Here is an 18,951-nt window from a genome sequence, read left to right on the forward strand (position 1 = left end):
GAGGATTAAGAAAAAAGATAAGAAGAGGGGATGCTGAGATAAGGTGCACGTGGGCATTCAGGCCAGCAGCTGTGTGTGGGAGGGAGGGGGCAGTGCCCTGCACCCCTGCTCTGAACAGGAGTCCTCTGGGTCTCAGGCCACCATTGGGGGTCCCAGGGTGCGAGTCTGAGTGACAGGAATGGATGCACAGAGTGAGGGTGGGGCTGCGTGGGCATCAGGGTCAGGATCAAAGCCGGGGCTGTGATGGGGATGTCTGAGCCCTGATAGGGGAAGGCTGAGGGCAGGTGGGCAAAGAGCACAGCTTCTGTTATCTAACAGCCACTTTTGCAACACTGCAGTGGAGGCTGGGCCAGTGAGGGCGGGATGGGGTGCTGTGGGGGTAGCAATGTGCCAGTGTCCACGGGTCCTCACGTGTCACAATGGAGGTGTTAGACCCGGGGCAGGGATGGCTCCTGGAGGCCCTCATTCATGGCACCGGCTGTCGCATTTGGGCCCCACCAACCACGGGACACCTGTGACCACACTGACAATGACACTGACCTCACTCACTCTGCCCGACGGCTCAGAGGGACACAGGCCACAGCGCAGCTCTGTGTCCACAGGACAGCCTTGCTCCTCACCGAGCGCAGCGCCTGTGACCGGCTTCCAGCTCTGCAGTGCCCTCTGGCTGGGGCTCTGACGAAGGCCCCCGAGTTCTGTGCGCTGCTCCCTGGCACCTCTCCTGGTGGCTGTCCTCCCACAGCCAGGCCCTCTGTCCTAGACCCGGGGTGCCAGCCTGTGACACTCAGGCTGTCGGGGCTCCACCTCCACCATCCCCCCTGCCTCCTGCTTGCTCTCCACTCTCCATGCTCCCTCCCCCGGGAGACCCAGGCCCCCAGGTCCCCACCGGGTTCTAATGGGCGGGCATCTTGACTGGCACCACCTGGGCTCCCTAGGCTTTGCCTGCTGGGCTCCTACTGCACAGGCCCCGCAGCTGGAGGTGCAGCCGCCTCCCTGTGGGACATTCCCAGCGTCCTGGTTGGGAGGTGGATTGCTCTCCCCTGAGGTGATCAGTTTTGCCAGGAGCAGCGCCAGGTGCAGTGGCCGGGCTGCCCCCCTGGTCCCGGGCCGGCTGGGAAGAATCTGGAAGCCCAGAGTCCCACAGACACGCTGCCACCAGGACTGAGTTTCCAGCTCCAGGCTGGGCTCCCGGCCCCGGAGCCTCCTAGGGCCTCCCTCCCCGTGTGTGCCCATGCATCACCGTGTGCATGTGTGTGCATGTGTGTGCGTGTGTTTGTGTGAGTGTGTGTGCATATGTGTGTGTGAGTGAGTGTGTGTGCATATGTGTGTGTGTGTGCATGTGTGTGTGTGTGTGTGTGTGTGTCTGTTGGTTCAGTTGCATGGATTGGGAAGGTCTGCATACTTGCAGTTATATGGTCACATATGACTTTGATAGACGTTGAACAGATGCAGGTCACAGCTGAACACCATGCGACAAGGCCACTTGCCCACACGTTCACTGTCTGAGTTTACGAGGGGCGTCCTGTGAACCATCTTTTGTTACTGACGCTGGACGTTTTATCTCTCTGCCTGTGTTTACATCCTCGGTAAATACTGAGCCTGAACTTCTGTTCTCAGAGGTCACTTACGGTTGCCTTGTATTAGAAAACAACAGGCTACATTGTTATTTTAACCTTTCTCACACTTATATCAAAAATGGGCAGAAGCCCTCCTATATTTGGAAAGAATGCAAATTAAGTGTATATATAACTCACAATGGTGAAAATACCACCTACTAATATTCACCGGGAGATGGTGCCTTATACCTGGAGGGAAATGACTAGTCCTTTCTGGATTAGTAAAAATACAACAGAGAATATTAAGTTTAAGTCAAGAAGTGAGAAAAATTATGTCAGAGGAGACCGAACAAGAGCATAAGGAATAGAATAAAAAACAGGCTAACCACGGGAGAAAGTCAGGGGTAATTTAAAACAAATAAAAGAAGCACCTGGACTAGATAATGAAGAAATTACAGGGTTGCAAAGTCAAAAGTGAGTTCCTTAAATCTAATGAAATTAGCAAACCTGTGGCAAGATCCATCAGGCAGGAAACGTGATGCACAAATAATATTAGTAATAAAGACGTGACCAGACACATGGGCAGGGCAGAGATTTTTAAAACTCGGAAGAGGTTCGTACGAACAACCACATTAAACAAACTTGCCATCAGGTGAAATGGACCATTTTAGGCGAGTATCACTCCTGGGAACTGACTTTAGGAGAAAGGGAAGCAGGACCAGATTTATAATCATGAAAGGCCTGCTTCTGGGAGGGGAACATCCACCCAGAACTAACATATAAAGTACAACACGGGGAGTTACCCACAGCCTGGCTTCCTGGAGAATTACACTCAGACTTCAAGGCCCAGCGATCTTCCAGGGGCAGCAAGAGAGGCAGCTCCCGGGCACACTTTCTGGAGAACAAATCTAGGCCCTTAGAATAAAGGACAATTTCAGGCCAATTTCCATTATGAACACAGATTGAAAAAATCCAAAGTAAAACATTATCGAACCAACTCCCAACGTGTAAAATAATTACGAAATAACCCAGGAAGGTCTCCACCACCATGGTTGAACACCAATTAGTGCAATTTACCACATTAACGGTGCAGAAATAGATGATAAAAACCATGTGATAACCTCAATAGATATGGAAAAAATACATTTTTTTGATTGATAAGTTCAACCACAGTTTGTGATAAAACTCTTAGCAAACTTGGGGCAATGGTGACTTCCTAAATTTGCTAAGGGTGACTTTGCCCAGAGCCACAGCAAAAGTCCTGCTTCTGGTGAAGGGGCAGTAGGGGGAGGGGGACACTCTGGCAGCCTCGCCCCTGAATGAGGGGTTGTGGACAGGGAGGCCCAGACAGGCCAGGTGACTCCAGGCAGCACACAGCCATCAGAAATACACAAAAGGTGTGAGGACCAGGGAGGAGGAGAGGAGACCACCAGGAGCAACACAGAGCTCTACACGGAACACCCAGACCATCTGCTCACAATGTTAGAACTAGTCTGAGTGCGGCGAGGTAGCTTTGCCCACCATCAACGCAGGTCCCGCGCTGAAATCCCACAGGCCTTCTAGACACAGCCCATGGCCACTGAGAAGAGGAATCAGTAAGATGTCATGTCCAGTGACTACCCCAAACCACCTGGAAAGAAATCCAACAAAACATGTGCAAGATTTCAGAGAGGACATTGTCCAGTTGAGCTAAAGGACTTAAGGTCCAAATTACATGGACAGATATGTGCTGACCATGGGTGGGAGACGCAGCATCCTCAAGCTGTAAGCTCTTATCAATGTACAGCCCTTCCCACAGTCCCACTCACAGGATTTCTCAGGACACATGACACGCCAACTTTTAGGTTTTGATGACGGGTTTGTGGGAATAAAAGTTATCATTAAACTCTTTTGCTTTGATTGAAAAGGGAACTAACCTTGCGTTACACGACACAATTATATTGGACAAGAAAATCCCTGAGTGAAATTTTTTTTCTTTTGTTAATCCTCACCCAGGATATTTTTTCAGCTTTTTTTAAAAAATTTTTTTGGTCTTTTTATTTTTATTGTCTAAAGTTTGACATATGTCTCCTTTTTCCCTGATTGACCCCTCCCTGTCCCCCCATCCCCCAGCCATTCCCACCCTGGGCAAGCACTCACTGCCCCAGTGTCTGTGTCTGTTGGTTATGCTGATATGATGCGTACAAGTCCTATGGTTGCTCTCTAACCGCCCCCCGCCCCACCATTTGTCTCTGCATCTATTTTTGTTCATCAGTTTATGTATTTTTCCCCCCATTGAATTTTAGAGAGAGTGGAAGGGAGGGGGAGAGACAGAGAGAAACATGGCGGTGAGAGCGACACATTGATTGGTTGCCTCCCACACACGGAACCTGCACTGGGACTCGAACCGGTGACCCTTAGGTGGGCGGGCCACTGTTCTAACCTGGACTAATTTGTTATATTTTTAATGTTCAAGGGCACTTGGTTATTATCTGCTTGATATGAGAAGAAAAGAGCATGTAATCCTTGTTTCATAAATGCAGTATCTTCTCCAACCTCCCTGAAAACTTACTGAAACTTCTCTTTCTCATCATTGCTAGTTGAATAGGTTTGAATAACTTTTTTTTCATTTGTTTTTACTTTGGTTTCTAACTTTCCAATTCAATGCTTTCCTGGTCAGCCCCAACAGTTTTCTTCATAGGTAAGAGCAAATCACTAAGTTTTGGGCTGGTTTATGCCAAAAATTACCACCATAAACAAGTATACTTAGAGAGAGGAAGGGAGAGGGATAGAGAGATAGAAACATCATTGAGAGAGGGGGGGACATCATTGATCAGCTGCCTCCTGCACGCCCCCTATTGGGGAATGGGCGAGCAACCTGGGCATGTGCCCTGGTTGGGACTCAAACCAGGAACCTCTTGGTTCCTGGGCTGACACTCACCTGCTGAGCCACACCAGTCGGGTGCAAGAACACTTTTCTAAGGAACAGAAACAACTGTGTTTATTAACAGTTCAAATGCTGACTCGCATCTGTCAGCGTGGTTGGCTGGTGGACTAGTTAATTCTGTTCTAAGATGACTGGGCGGAGACCTGGGCCTCCCAGATGCCAGCCCTCTGTTTTCCTGGGACCAGAGGTTCTCTAGAGATGGATCCATCACCCTCCTCCTGGGGTGACCCCGACTGCAGGAGGGAGAGGACGGCCTGGGTCCTGACCGTGTTTCCAGCCTCCTGGCTCTCACCACCTTCCTCTGAGCTGGGTGACCCTCTTCAGCCCCTGCCAAGACCTGAGTGGCCTGGGTCCCTCACGTTCAAGGTGGCCCCGTCTGCATGTGTCCTGCACAGTGGGGTGTCTTCACCCAAGCACCAGAACAGGGGGTCGCACTTCTCCCCAAGCCCCTCTTCTTCATCCCCTCCATCTGATTCCCAGGGCCCCTCACCGATGCCGTCTCCTCCTTCTTTGCTGTGAGCTGGTGCCGTGCATTTGCCTGCTGCTGTGCTGTCCCTGAGGCTGGGTCTGGGATAATGATGGTGAACCTATGACACGCGTGTCAGAGGTGACACGCGAACTCATTTTTTTGGTTGATTTTTCTTTGTTAAATGGCATTTAAATATATAAAATAAATATCAAAAATATAAATGTTTGTTTTACTATGGTTGCAAATATCAAAAAATTTCTATATGTGACACAGCACCAGAGTAAAGTTAGGGTTTTTCAAAATGCTGACACCCCGAGCTCAAATGGTTCTCCAGGTCTAGGAGGATGGGCAGGTCGGCCGGGCCCTTCCCCCGCCCTGTGACACTGGACAGCCACTCGGTTCCCATTCCCACAGCTTTATGGTACCAGCTGCCTAGTTTGCCTCACTCTGCCCTGTGGCTTCCTGGGACACCCCCACCTGTATTTTCCTCCTGGCAAACTTGGGGGTCATTTCGAATGTTCCTGACTTGCCTGCAGTTCACATTCAATTAGGATTTTGGAAGAGTTGATATTGGATGACACCGTCTCCAGTTAACAACATTGAATGACATTTTATTTCGTGTGAGTGTCGTTCTCAAGGAAGTTTTGTGGTTGTCACGGACTCTAGATCAGGAATGTATGGACCTGGCCGTGAACGGGGTCTATACCATATGGCATCGCATTAGCTATGCCTGGGGTTAAAGATGAGTTTCTCCTTCTTTCTCTCCTGATTTGTGTGTAAAACATTTGTCTTCCATCTAGACACCTTGGGAAACTTAATCTTCAAGCCTTTTCATTGAAGCTTTTGGCTCTTCTGGGAGGAGATCGTATTATCTGCCAATGATAGTCATGACATTTTCCCCCCCGCCCCCCCAGACCCTCAAACCTCTTGTTTCTGTTTCAGGCAGATCTGCTCCTAATGCCCAAATGCCGTCTTTGTCCCAGGTCTGGCCCAGCTGGTTATCGCCCAGCCTGGTGCCGGGGGACGGGAAGCCTGGGTCCAGCATCAGGCTGGGCGCTGGGGCCTGTGGCCTCTCGCTGACACCGCTGTGACTTGCCTTCCTGTCATCTGGGCTCAGAACCAGCCCCAAACCCACAGCCACTGTTGAAGCGGGTAAAGGTGGGGGCTCCATGCAGACCAGATGCAGGGAGGGAGGAAGCCCCCCCTTATCACCCAGAGGTCTTGCCCCTGGGCCTGTAGGACTTGGTGGGTCTAGGAGCCCAGCCCCTTCCCTCCTGGGTGATCGCTCCCCCCACTACGGGCCCCCCTGGCCATGTTGGATCCTGGTTGTTTCCTGTCCAGATCCCCAGTGTCCCCTGAGGATTCTGGGTGCCCCCGGAGACACCAACATCTCAGCAAGGATGACAGGGACTCTGGCCCCAGGAGGGAGTGATGGGTTTCTAAAGACGTGAGCTCTCTAAGTGCTGCAGAGCATCCCTTGATGGTCTCCTCACTGGGCTCACAGGGGACAGAGGACCGGGCAGTGGCTCAGGAGTGTGGGATCCCCTCTTCCTCCTCCTCTCAAACCACTGCCTGGTCCTGTCCCATGCTTGGTGGAGAATGATTGTCAGAATGTCAAAGATGGAAAAGCCTGTCCCAGGCAGGTGGCCGGCCTCTGCCTGGGGTTGGACACAGCTCCTCCATTCAGAAAGCAGGGAGTGTGAGAGGGGCGTTGGCTCCCAGTGCTGTGGGGTTGGGGGCGTGTGCAGGAGGTGAGGAGAGGTGAGGAGATCTAGAATTACATTGTCACCTCTCACATCCTTTCCTGTGCATTTTGACAAAGCTTGATCATGCATCGGATGTATGAGGACAGCTGAGCAGATGTCTGAGTGTCCTGGGGCGGCCATAACAAATGCCACAGACCCAGACCTTTAAGGAAAACTTTATTCTGTCACAGTGTTGGAGGCTGGAAGTCTACAATCAAGGTGTCAGCAGGTCCCACTCCCTCCAAAGGCTCCAGGGAAGCTGCCTCCTGCATCTCATGTTGTTGCTGGCAAACTCTGTCTGCAGGTCCAGCGAGTCTGTCCTTTTTGGGGGACACTGTGAGCCTCAAAAGAAGGAAGGGGCAGGGGAGCACTGGGACTGCTGCTCTCCTTTCCTCCCTCCTTCTTCTCTTAGCTCAGGTGCCAGCCCCCATCCCATCTGTGCCCCTGTTCTGTGTTGTTTCAGAGCATCTGATTTACTTATCATTTATTTAGCTCCTCACTGAGGATATGCTTATGGATTTTAGGGAGAGGAAGGGAAAGAGATATGTGAGAAACATAGGTCGGTTGCCTCTTGTATGTGTCCCGATCAGGGAATGAACCCTCATCCTAGGTATGTATGTGGTCTGACTGGGAATCGAACCTGAGACCCTTCAGTGCACAGGACAAAGCAAAGCATCTCATTTCTTTATTTTTCATGTGCAAACTGTCATCTTACCACTGAAATGTCTCCAGCACCGATATTTTTATTAGTTTTATTTTTGTTAATCCTCACCCACATATATTTTCCCATTAATTTTTAGGAAGAATGGAAGGGAGAGGGAGAGACAGAGAGAAACATCGATGTGAGAGAGACACATTGATTGTTTGCCTCCTGCATGAACCCTTACCATGGATGAGGAACCTGAAACCAAGGTATGTGCCCTTGACTGGAGTCGAACCTGGGACCTTCAGTCCACAGGCTGACGCTCTACCCACTGAGCCAAACCAGCTGGGGCTCCAGCACCAATACTGAGTGTCTTCTCAGAGAGGAAACACCGTATTTCTTATCTGATAGCCGGTCTGCTGGTCACCATGGTCCCACTGAAGAGATAAGCCCTGCCTCCTCCCAGGCCCCACCCCAAAGGAGGGCTGCTTCCCCTTGGGCCAGTCTGGCCAGGAGGATAAAGGGGCTTAGAGGGTCCAGGAAAGAGGCAGACAGACCTGGCATGGTGAGGACACTGCTCAAAGCCCAATCCTCTCCCTTCCCAGGCTGTGTCCCCGCCCCACATCTCCTCACTGGCTCTCCTCCCTGCACTCTACCCCTGCAGATGCTGTGGCTGCTGGCCCTGACTCTCCCCTGTCTGGGGGGCTCCGTACCTGTGACCTCAGGTGGGTCCTGACCCCCAAGCCTGGCTTTTCTCCAATCACCTGACTGACCTCTCAGAGGCAGCCCCTGGGATGGGGTGGTGATCCCCCTCTGAGTGCGGCTCTGGGAGGGACTGAGGATGGGGCCATGCTGAGTGCCGGGCAGCGGTGCCTGGGTCCCTGATGGCTCCTCCTCTGCTTCCCCAGATCCCGGCCCAGGGACTGAGCTGGTGGGCATCATACGGGGGCATGATGCTGCCAATGGGGCGTGGCCGTGGCAGGTGGGCCTTTGGTTCTTGAATCAAACACGTTCCCAGTGGATTTTCAATTGTGGGGGCTCCCTCATCCATCCCCAGTGGGTGCTGACCGCTGCCCACTGCATTCCAGGGTAAGTCCCTCCTCTGCCATCACCCAGGGGTTGGGTGGACAATGTCGGGAGGCATGTGATGTGTGTTGGGGGCAGATCCTGGGCTGAGTGGCTGCAGACCCCCCACCAGGATTCAGCTTCCTGGCGCTCCCCTTGCCCACCACAGAGGGGAGGTCTCTGGGCTCTGAGGGGCTGGCACACTCCCTGCCACAGCCTCTCAGAAGCCTTTGCCTTCTGTCCCCAGGAGAAACCCAGAGACTCGGCACTTTAAGGTCCAACTAGGACGACTAAGACCCTCATACAGTGACAGTGTGCAGGTGGCCAGGATCATCCGCCACCCCAAGTACAGGCTTGAAAAAGGAGGAAAAGGTGGTGCGGACGTGGCACTTCTCAAACTGGAGGCCCCTGTGCGACCATCTAATCTCGTCAGGTGGATCCGCCTCCCACCAGCCTCCTCCGCATTCCCCCCAGGCACACGGTGCTGGGTGGCTGGCTGGGGCGACATTGCTTTTCAAGGTAAGAACCAGAACAAGGATGACACCCGGGGGATGCAGGGGGCGGGCCGGGCTTGACAGAGGAGGCTCAGCTGGGGTCTGAGCTGGGGTCCGTCCGGGGTCTCCCTTGGGTGTAGGAGGCGGACAGCTCGAGAGGAGTCTGTTAAGGAGCAGAGACCAAGGTAGCAAGAGTGAGGCATGGCCGTGGGCATCTTTTTTAAAAAAATATCACCCAGGGATATTTTTTCCATTGATTTTTAGAGAGAGTGGAAGGGAGGGGGAGAGAGAAACATCGATGTGAGAAGCATATCTTTTAATAATCTTCCCGACTGGGGCTGGGGATTGAACCTGCAACCCTGGTACTTGCTCTTGACCAACAATCAAACCTGGGACCCTTCAGGCCAGTGCTCTCACCACTGAGAAATGCCCCATGTGCTCCCTTAGGGGCGTCCCCGTTCTCCCCAAGTCTCAATAGTGGGATGGAGAACGAGGAGAGAACTTCAGTGACGAGCTCAAGGATTCACTATTAAATGGACAAAGTCAAATTTGACAGTAGGGCCGCTCACTCTGCCTTTCTTGGGGGAAAGCACTAGCTCTGATTTTTCCCAATAAAAATTATTTGTGGATAAAAAATATATTTTTCTTTTTCTTTTTGGAGCTGGGTGCACACGTGTCAGCCTACAGATGATCAGCCCATTGGCCTCGAGTGAACCCAGAGAGTTGGGGTCTTGGGTGACTCCCAGGGTCCCCCTGGGGGCACTGAGGCTCAGCGTGTGGTTCTAGAACCCGCGGCCTGTGACTGTACGCCCCCTCAGGACCACAGGCTCACTGAGCTTCTTCTCACAGAGCCGCTGCCGCCGCCCCAAAATCTGCAGGAGGTGGAGGTCCCCATCGTGGCGGATGAGATCTGTCGGCAGCAATACCTCAGGATCGGCAATGTTATCCAGGACGACGAGCTGTGTGCCGGGAGCCGGGGCCGTGGCACCTGTTATGTGAGACCCCCAGACTGTGGCCTCCGTCCATTGCTCCTGCATGCAGGGGCCCTGAGTACTGACCCCCTGTCTCCTCTTCCCACAGGGTGACTCTGGGGGCCCCTTGGTCTGTAAATGGAGGGGCACCTGGGTCCAGGTAGGCGTGGTGAGCTGGGGACACGAGTTCTGTTTTGCCAACTTTCCTGGAGTCTACGCCCGAGTGAAATATTTCTTGCCATGGATCAGCAGTCATATTCATTCCTCTCCTTGAGCCCGGGGCCGGGCAAGGATGCTGCCCATGAAATGAAGACAGGCCCTCCAGGGTGTCTGGGGGACCCTCCCTGCTCCCTCCCAGTGCCAGCTCTTCATTGCACCTAGCGCTCCCTCCAACCCTCCTACCTGCCCCCACCTGCTCTGAGATCCTCCTGCCTCAGCACCTCCATCAGCCTCTCTCCCCTGACAGGCAAAAGGGAGAGGTGGGATGTGCTCTGAAGTCCGCGGGCACTGCAGGACTCCTGCCTCCGCCCCACCCTCTGGAGCTCATTAAACTGCATGAAAAACTGCTCTGGACTCAGTGCACTTACCTGTGGGCGTGGCCAAGGCGGCCAGTGGGCGGTCCGGCTGGTGGGGGAGCCCAGGCTCTGGGAGGTGGACCAGGTGGGATGGGCAGCTATGGCTGCAGCTGGAAGAGGGCGACCTGGCGGCTCTCTTGGCTGGGGTGGAGGGGAGTCTGCTGCCCGGGGCTGGAGGCCACAGCCCGGAGGGCCGCCCCCAGAGGGTGCAGACCGCCCCTCTCCCTCCTTCAGTCGCAGTCAGTGTGTCATGGAGGCTTTAATGACTTGGACGTGGCCGCATGCAAACAGGAGGTGCTGTGTTTCCATGGTCACCGCTGCTCCCTCTGACCCGGGGGCGCCGAATCCCCATTTTCCAATGTGATCAGCTCCTGGGACCAAATGAAGTGCAGCCTCATTTCCACCAGATCCTCGGTCTCCCATCCGGAGGTTCTCCAGAGCAGGGCGGACCTGCAGGGGCCCAGGACCAGCCAGTCCCCGTCTTCCCTGCCCCTGCCTCAGGCTCCCCCAACTCCCGGGTCCTGGTTGGTTGGAGGCGGCAGAGAGGAGGGTGGAGAGGGGACCCCCATCCCCCCAGGCTGCTGTCCTGGCGCTGGCGCCCCTGCTGGAGACGCACCGCGGTGCACCGCCCCTCAGGCCCACAGAGCCCTCCTTTCTCCCCGGGGTGGGCGGGGCTCCCAGCGGACAGAGGAGCTTCAGTTTCAAATCCAGGGAGTGAGAAGGGGCTGTGGAGCCCACCCTGCCCCAGGCAGTGACGTGCACTTCCTGCTGGAGTAGGATTTGGGGGGGCATGGCTGGTGCCCGGCTGGGGTGGGTCCCGCACCTGCAGGTTGGGGCCAGGACCCAGGAGGGCCTGTGGAGCCCGAGGCAGCCTGTGCTGTGGGTGAGGGGGCTCCATACCCTGCAGCGACAGGCTGGTCCCCAGTCTGATTCTACAATGGGGTGGTGGCCTCCCAGACCTCTCAGTGCCAGGACCCCTGACCCCGAGACCAGGGTGGAAAGCCCTCCTCTCTCACTGTGACCTGGTCCTTAGGGGAGGCCTGGACTCCGAGTTAGGGAGAGTGGAAGCTCCAGGGCGGGTGGATGTGGAGCTGCGTCCCCCATGTGCCCGGGACTGAAGTCTGGGTTCCTGGCAGCCAGGAACTCTCCAGGAAAGCCTTTTCCTGGGAAAATGAGGCCGGAGAGTCAGCTGGAAGGCACCACTGGGCAGATGGCCCCCCTTGGGGATCTGCTCCCCCCAGGGAGGGAGGAGGGGGTGACACAGCACAGCCTGGCCCTGTGCCCTCGCCCTTGGGTTCCAGGCGCACGTTCTGCCTAAGTGACTGCCTGTCCTCAGGGCCCTGTGGGTGGGCTGCCAGGTGGTCCACACACATCCAGATCCTCCTGTGCCCCCCAAGATGATGTGGGCTGCCTGCCTTGCCATTGGGCCCTGGGGGACTGTGAGTCTTTGCAGGGCTTTCTTCCCTGGGTGAGGGTGTAGTCAGACCTTTAGTGTTTCCAGGGTTAAGAATGGGGGTCTGAGTCACTCAGAGGCCAATGCTCCCAGGGGAGGGAGAAGGACCTAGAACTTGGTGTTGGAGGGAAGGCTAGAGTGGGACACGCCTGGGCCTGGGGCTGTGTCTGCAGGCATGGACACGGGGTGGATCTGCAGGGCTCTCTCTCCAGAGGATTTGCTCAGGGCTACTGTCCGTCCCCCGCCCCCCCCCCCCCCCCACCACCACCACCACCTCCATCTTGCCTGGAATCACCACCCCAGCACCTGGCTTCCTCATCTCAGCAGTAAGGGAAGGTGGGCGGAGCCAGATGCCTAGGCTGGAGATGGACTGGAGGGCCTGTTGCCTCTTTTCTCTGAAATCTGTTCTGACTGAGCCCTGGGCCTGCAGAGGTGGGGGACACTGAGCCAGCAGGGCTTTGTCCCCTAAAAAAGACCCCTGCAGGCCAGGTCAGTGCCCATAGGGATCCTAGGGAGGCCCCACACTCATTGGCCTCTTCCCCTTGTCTTAAGTGTCAAGAGACACCTTCAGGACTTGGAATGGAGACTCCATGCAGGGCCATGCCCTTCCAGGTGGAATCACACCTCAGTCACCACCAGGCTCTCCCCCGGTGTGGTGTCCTGTGGTCGCAGTGACACCCCATGACTCGGGGGAGGTGTGAGCTTAAAACAACACACATGCATCCTCTCACCACAGGAAGCCAGGAGCCCACTATCAAGTTGTTCTGGGACCACACCTCTTCCCAGGCTCCTGCTCCTGCAGCTACTGGTGATGCTGGGACCCTTGGTTGCAGAGGAACCCCTGGACCCCCACCCCGTCTTCCCCACCCCTCTGTGCTCTCCGCATCCTCACCTCTTCCTACAAGGAACCCTCATTGGATTTAGGGCCTCCCCCCTCCACTCTGACCCCATCTGAACTGGTTGCATCTGCACTTATTTCTAAAGCAAGTCAGGTTCTGAGGGACCACACTGGTCCACACTGACCCCCTCACTGGTGAGACTACAGGCCACCAGGCTGTGTGCTCCTGAGAGGGGAGCGTGCCCCTGAGGAGGCAGGGCCTGGCCACAGGAAATCTTTAGGAGCCCCACGGCCCAGCACCCAGGGGTCCCCAACAAAACAACAGGCCAGTGAGGGCCTCTGCCCCTCTCAGGGAAGCAGCGTGCTCCCCACCTCACAGTGCCCTCCAGCCCGTGACGCCGGCCACACAACAGGTTGCCGGCTCTGAGTGGTCCCAGCACTGGACAGGGCTCTGCTGCAGGTCCAGGTGCACTGGCGTCACAGGTCCCAGCAGACACGATGGTGTTAAAAGTATTGGTGATGGGCAAGCCCCGCGGGGGGCAGGACAACGCAGGCCATGCAGCCTGCACTGAGGAACATTCCTGAGATGTGAGTGACAGCTGCTGTCTGGGTACATTGAGCTCCTTGTGTCTGGAGTCCAGGGAGCAAGACGTGCCACCATCTTGGTGGGACAATGACACTGAGCACCAGGCAGAGGCAGGGCTGCTGTGTCACAATGGGGGGCAGGGAAGGTGAGGGCCCTTCGGTGTCCCTTGCCTCCCCCTCGTCAATGGGATGGCAGGTGGACACGTGCAGCCACCCGGCCTGTGAAGTCCATGTGACCAGAGCTCAGTCCCTCAGGGGTGGGGGTCTGGGTCGTGCTACCAGGTAAGTCCCAGAGTCACGGTTAGTAGCAAAGGGTGGGACCCAGGTGGACAGTGGAGGGGCCCTGTCAGCCTCAGTTGTACCCTGAGCCTCTGCTTCCCAGTTTCGTGGGCAGGGACTCCTCGGTGGTCCTGCGGCGCCTCCTCAGCACACGAGGCAGAAGGCGGTGGACGCTGCTGGACACAGAGGCGGGCCAGGTCCCCCTTCAGGGCAGGACTTGATGGCAGCGTCTGGGAGGCCTGGCAGTTGCTCTGGCTGCCTTGGCCCAGCAGTGCAGGGAGAGGCAGGGCTGGCCCTGTGTCCCAGTGGGGGCCGTGGCCTGGGTCTCCCTGTGGGCTGGTCAAGGTGTCATCAGCCTGCATTGTGCTCCAGCCTCGCCCTCTGCCCATCTCTGCTCCATCCACCTGCCTCCCAGGTGCCTCTCCCTGACTTGTACCCACAAGAAAGCCTTTCTCAGTGCAGCTTCCGGAGAGCACCCTGCAGAGGGCCATGTGCATGGCCTCAGCTGGTGACAGTGAGGGTGGCCACAGGCCATGTGCCAGGCAGATGGCATGCTCTAGTCAGATGGTGGCGAGCTCCCCGCTGCCTCACAGGGTTCAGCGGATTCAGGGGCTGCCCTGTGGGTTGAGGGGCCCAGCAGCAGCTCTGGGGCTCTGCCTCCCTGAGCCCGCCTGCCTGGGCCCAGCACTCCGGGGCTTCTTCCAGCAAAACTGCACCCTCTTGGCAGCTCTCCTGGCTCAGGCCACCAGCCTGGCTGTACTTTGTGGCTGAGATCCGTGCGGCCAGAGATGGCTGCTGCCCAGTTGCAGGTCCGGAGGAGGCAGCGCCAGGGCCCAGCAGCAGCTCCTAGCTGCCTGCTGACTGACGCCCCGTAACCTGGGGCGGAGCAGCTCTCTCTGCCCATGGCCCAGCCAGGAGGCCCCTACCTGCCCTTCCTGTGCCAGGGGATGAAGGGGTGCAGAGAGGGTCCCAAGGAGGGTCCCTCCAGGTGAGGATGCCGCTGCTCAGGCCCCGGCTTCTCCATCCCCACACGGGACCCCGGCCCCTGGTGGTCTCACCCAGCCCCTGCCATCCCCGCAGATGCCGTGGCTGCTGTTCCTGAGCCTCCCAGGACTGGGGGGCTCCGTGCCCTCATTCCCAGGTGAGTCCTGACTCCCTGTCCCCATCTTCTGCTCAGGCTGCCCAGGCCCCTCACCGTCAACTCAGGTGGGCCTCCTTGGTTCGTCCTGCCAGAGACTGAGTGCGAGGGGCCCTGCTGGGTCCCTGATGGCGTCCCCTGTGTTCCCAGGTCCCCTCTCAGGGAGGCAGCAGGGTGGCCCCGTGGAGGCGCACAATGCCCCTGCGAGGAGATGGCCTTGGCAGGTCAGCGTCCGAAGGTACAATAAGGAGCTGGAGCTGTGGCAGCACCTCTGTGGGGGCTCCCTCATCCACCACCAGTGGGTGCTGACCGCCGCCCACTGCACCCAGCGGTGAGCCACACAGCCCGAGGCCCCCTGGCAGGGGTGGGGGTGGGAAACTCACAGAGGTCTGATGGGAGGGGGGCTATGGGCAGGGCCCGGGGCCTCGGGGAAAGACACAGTTAGTGCAGCCCCAGCCCTGCTGCTGTGCCCAGACTGGCCCTGCCCCGGAGGCTCCTCTGAGAGGCTCCTGGTCCCTCTCCCCAGGGAGGACTGGGAGGCCTATGTCCTCAGGGTTCAAGTTGGGCAGCTGAGACTCTATGACCATGACACACTGACAAATGTGACCAAGATCGTCCACCACCCCAAGTTCAACCAGAGCCTGTCTGCAGAGGGGGGCGGGGACGTGGCCCTGCTGAAACTGGAGGCCCCTTTCCTCTTCTATGCATTTACCTGATCTGGACGTTTCATGTAAATGTGAGTCATGCAACGTGTGGCTTCCGCGTGTTTGCCGTCTTTCACGTAGCATGACGCTGTCAGGCCCAGCTGTGCTGTAACCTGTGTCAGAACTGCATTGCTTTTTGTGGCTGAGGAACCTCCCACTGGGTGGGGGGAGCATTTTGTCGTCCTTCCTGAACGACAGACCGTCTCCACCTTTTGGCTGTGAGTCACGCTGCTGTGACCTGTGTGTTCAGGCACCTCCAGGGAACCTGTTCTCAAGTCGTTAAAACATTTTCAATGACAGTTTCTATTCAATATTATTTTGAGTTAGTTTCAGGCTTACAGCATGGTGGTTAGACAATCATATACTTTACAAAGTGTCGTTCCCCCCGATATTTCCATACCCCCCGGGCACCATCCACAGCTATGACAACATTATTGAGTATGTTCCCTAATCTGTACTTCACATTCCCTGTGACTGTTTTGTAGCTACCAATTTGTTTCTTTTAATCCTTCCTTTTCCCCCTCAGACAACCACCAGTCTGTTCCCTGATCTATGAGTCTGTTTCTCTTTTGTTTGTTTGTTTTATTCTTTAGTTTCCACATATGGGTGAAATCATATGGTATTTGTCTTTCTGTGACTGGTTATTTAACTTAGCATAATGGTAAGGTTTCTTTTTTATGGCTGAGTAATATTTCATTGTACATACAGGATGCGGCAAAAGTAAGTGTATAGTTGTTCATACGGAAAATAATACAATAATTAGTAAATAATAATACAAGAAGAAACTCTGTATTTCGCCTACTCATAACCGTAAGCCTACTTTTGCTCCACCTTCTTTGTACCACCATGTTTTTATCTCTTGTCTATTGATGGGCACTCGGGCTGCTTCCACATCTTGGCTATTGTACATACGCTGCAATGAACATCGGGGTGCATACGTTCTTCCCAATTATGTTTTGGGTTTCTTCAGATGTACATGCAGAAGTGGAATGGTGGGGTCATAAGGCAGTTCCATTTTTAGGTTTTTGAGGAACCTCCACACTGTCTCGCACAGGGCTGCACCAGTCTGCATTCCCACCAGCAGCGCGTGAGGGCTCCCCCTCCTCCACACCTTCACCAAAACTTGTTGCTTGTTGATGTATTGATGACAGCCATCCTGACAGGTGGGAGGTGATATCTCATTGTGGTTTTAGTTTGCTTTTCTTTAATGATGAGTGACATTGGGCATCTTTTCATATGTCTGTTGGCTTTCTGTATGTCCTTCTTTTGCTATTTATATCTTATTTTCTACAATTTAATTTATTGTGATGACATTGGTTAACAAGATTATAGAGGTTTTCAGTGTGCAGTTCTATGGTACATCTTCTGTATCTTGCATTGTGTGCCCATCACCCAAGATCACATCTTCTGTCACCTGTATTGACCCCTTTACCCTTTCCTCCCACCCCACCCCCTGTCCTCTGGTAACCACCATACTGTTATCTGTATCTATGAATTTTGGTTTGTTTCTTTTTCTTGTTTGTTCATTTGCTGCTTTCAGTTTTATATTCCATATGTGAGTGAAATTGTATGGTTTTTACCTTTTTCTGTTTGACTTATTTAATTTGCATGATATTCTCAAGATCCATCCATGTTGTCCTAAATGGCTGTATGTCACGTTTTCTGATGGCTGAGGAGTATTCCATTGTAAACATGTGTCACACCTTTATCCAATCATCTAGCAAAGAACACTTCCGCTGTTTCCATCTTGGCCACTGTAAACAATGCTGCAGTGAACGTAGTGGTATATACATATATATTTAAATATATTTTTAAATATATTTAAATATATTCTTAGTGAATTCAGAGAGGAAGGGAGAGGGATAAAGAGATAGAAATATGAATGATAACAGAGAATCATTGATAGGCTGCCTCTTGCATGCCCCCTACTGGGGATCAAGTCTGCAACTCAGGCATGTGCTCTTGACCAGAATTGAACTCGGAACCCTTCATTCCCCAGGCTGATACACTCTAGCTGCTGAGCCAAACCAGCTAGGACAAAAGAGAGCCTTGCTGGGTAAAGTAGTCTTGGTTGTAGAGTCTTGCTCTTTATCACTTTAAATATCTTGTGTCAATCTCTTCTGCCTGAAATGTTCCTGTTGAGAAATTGGTCTTATGGGACCTCACTTGTCAGAAACTGTCTTTCTCTTACTGATTTTAAGATTCTGACTTGGTCTTTAGCCTCTGCCATTTTAATTATTATGTGTCTTGGTGTGGGCTCTTTGGGTTCATCTTGTTTGGGACACTCTGTTCTTCCTGGTCTTGTATGTTTTTTTCTTCACCAGGTTGGGGAAGTTTTCAATCATTATTTCTTCAAATAGGTTCTCACCCCTTGCTCTCTCTCTCCTTCTGGTGCCCCTATGGTGCAAACGTCATGCTTTCTGTTGTTCCAGAGCAGCGGTTGCCAAGCTTGTGGACCTCACAGACCACCAGTTGGTGACCGCTGTCCCAGAGGTCCCTTACACTATCCTAATTTTAAAAATATTTTTTTCTTTTCGCTACTCTGATTAGGTAATTTCTGCTACCTTGTCATTTAACCTGCTGACTTGATTTTGTGCTTTATCTAACCTGCTATTGATTCCTTCTGGTGTAGTCGTTTCAGATCTCATATTTTTCATTTCTGACTGTTTTCTCTTATGGTTTCTAGTCCTTTCTTTATGCTTACTGTCTCGTAATTGCAGTCCTCACTGAGTTCATCAACTCTTCCCCTACATTCCTTGAGCATCCTTAGGACCATTGTTTTGAACTCTGTGTCTGGTACATTGCTTGTTTCCATTGCATTTAGTTCTTTTCCTGGGGTTTCTCCTGTTCTTTCATTTGGGGCATGCTTCTCAGACTCCCATTGTTACCGCCTCTCTGTATTTGTTTCTCTGTGTTGGGTAGATCTGCTATGTCCCCAGTCTGGGTAGGGTGGATTTTGGAGTACATGTCCTGTGGAGCTCAGTGGAGCAGTCTCCCTGACTCCCTAAGTTGGATGCCCCCGGAATGTCCCTGGTGTGGGTTCGGGGAACCCTGCTGTTGTAGTTGAGTCCTGATTGTTGTTGGCCTGTGGTAGGCAGGGTTGACCCTCAAGCTGACTGACTAAGCACTGACCCCGATCACACTGTATGAGCTGCTGTGAGTAGGCTGACCCCATGAAGCAGAATTTGCCCCAGCAGGGTCTGGTGCCTACGGAGATCTGCCTTTGAGTGTGCCGCTTGTGGAGCTAATTGGTTGAACTCTGCTGTGGGCTGGTTCTGGGGCCTCCAGGGAGGCACTGTGGTGCAGGTCAAGGTCAGACACTGCCTGTGACCAATCCTGGGCTGCCTGTTAGATGCTACAACGTGATCCACCGTTGGTGGCTCCCTCTGCTAGGCCTGGGTGCACGTGGGAGGGGCCACACTGCATACTGAGGTGATTCCCAGCAATACCAAACCTGCGTCAGGACACAAAAGGCCCAAAGCACCCCAAAATCTGCCTCTGCCTGCCAGT

At 54.1% G+C, this 18,951-nt stretch overlaps 2 protein-coding genes across 2 annotated transcripts; both read left to right on the forward strand.

Moving 5' to 3' along the window:
• Positions 1–7,902: 7,902 nt before the first annotated feature.
• LOC132232882 (mastin-like) lies at positions 7,903–10,434 on the forward strand. The gene is made up of 5 exons (XM_059692592.1): positions 7,903–8,064; positions 8,248–8,428; positions 8,652–8,923; positions 9,748–9,893; positions 9,979–10,434. Exons 1-5 carry the CDS (start codon positions 8,004–8,006, stop codon positions 10,141–10,143), a joined length of 825 nt encoding a protein of 274 aa, XP_059548575.1. The 5' UTR covers positions 7,903–8,003; the 3' UTR covers positions 10,144–10,434.
• Positions 10,435–14,679: 4,245 nt separating this feature from the next.
• On the forward strand, positions 14,680–15,453 carry LOC132232570 (mastin-like). The gene is made up of 4 exons (XM_059691944.1): positions 14,680–14,726; positions 14,786–14,805; positions 14,900–15,068; positions 15,264–15,453. Exons 1-4 carry the CDS (start codon positions 14,680–14,682, stop codon positions 15,451–15,453), a joined length of 426 nt encoding a protein of 141 aa, XP_059547927.1.
• The last annotated feature ends 3,498 nt before the right edge of the window (positions 15,454–18,951 follow it).

The sequence above is a fragment of the Myotis daubentonii genome, chromosome 4 (assembly GCF_963259705.1).
Source record: "Myotis daubentonii chromosome 4, mMyoDau2.1, whole genome shotgun sequence".
NCBI lineage: Eukaryota > Metazoa > Chordata > Mammalia > Chiroptera > Vespertilionidae > Myotis > Myotis daubentonii.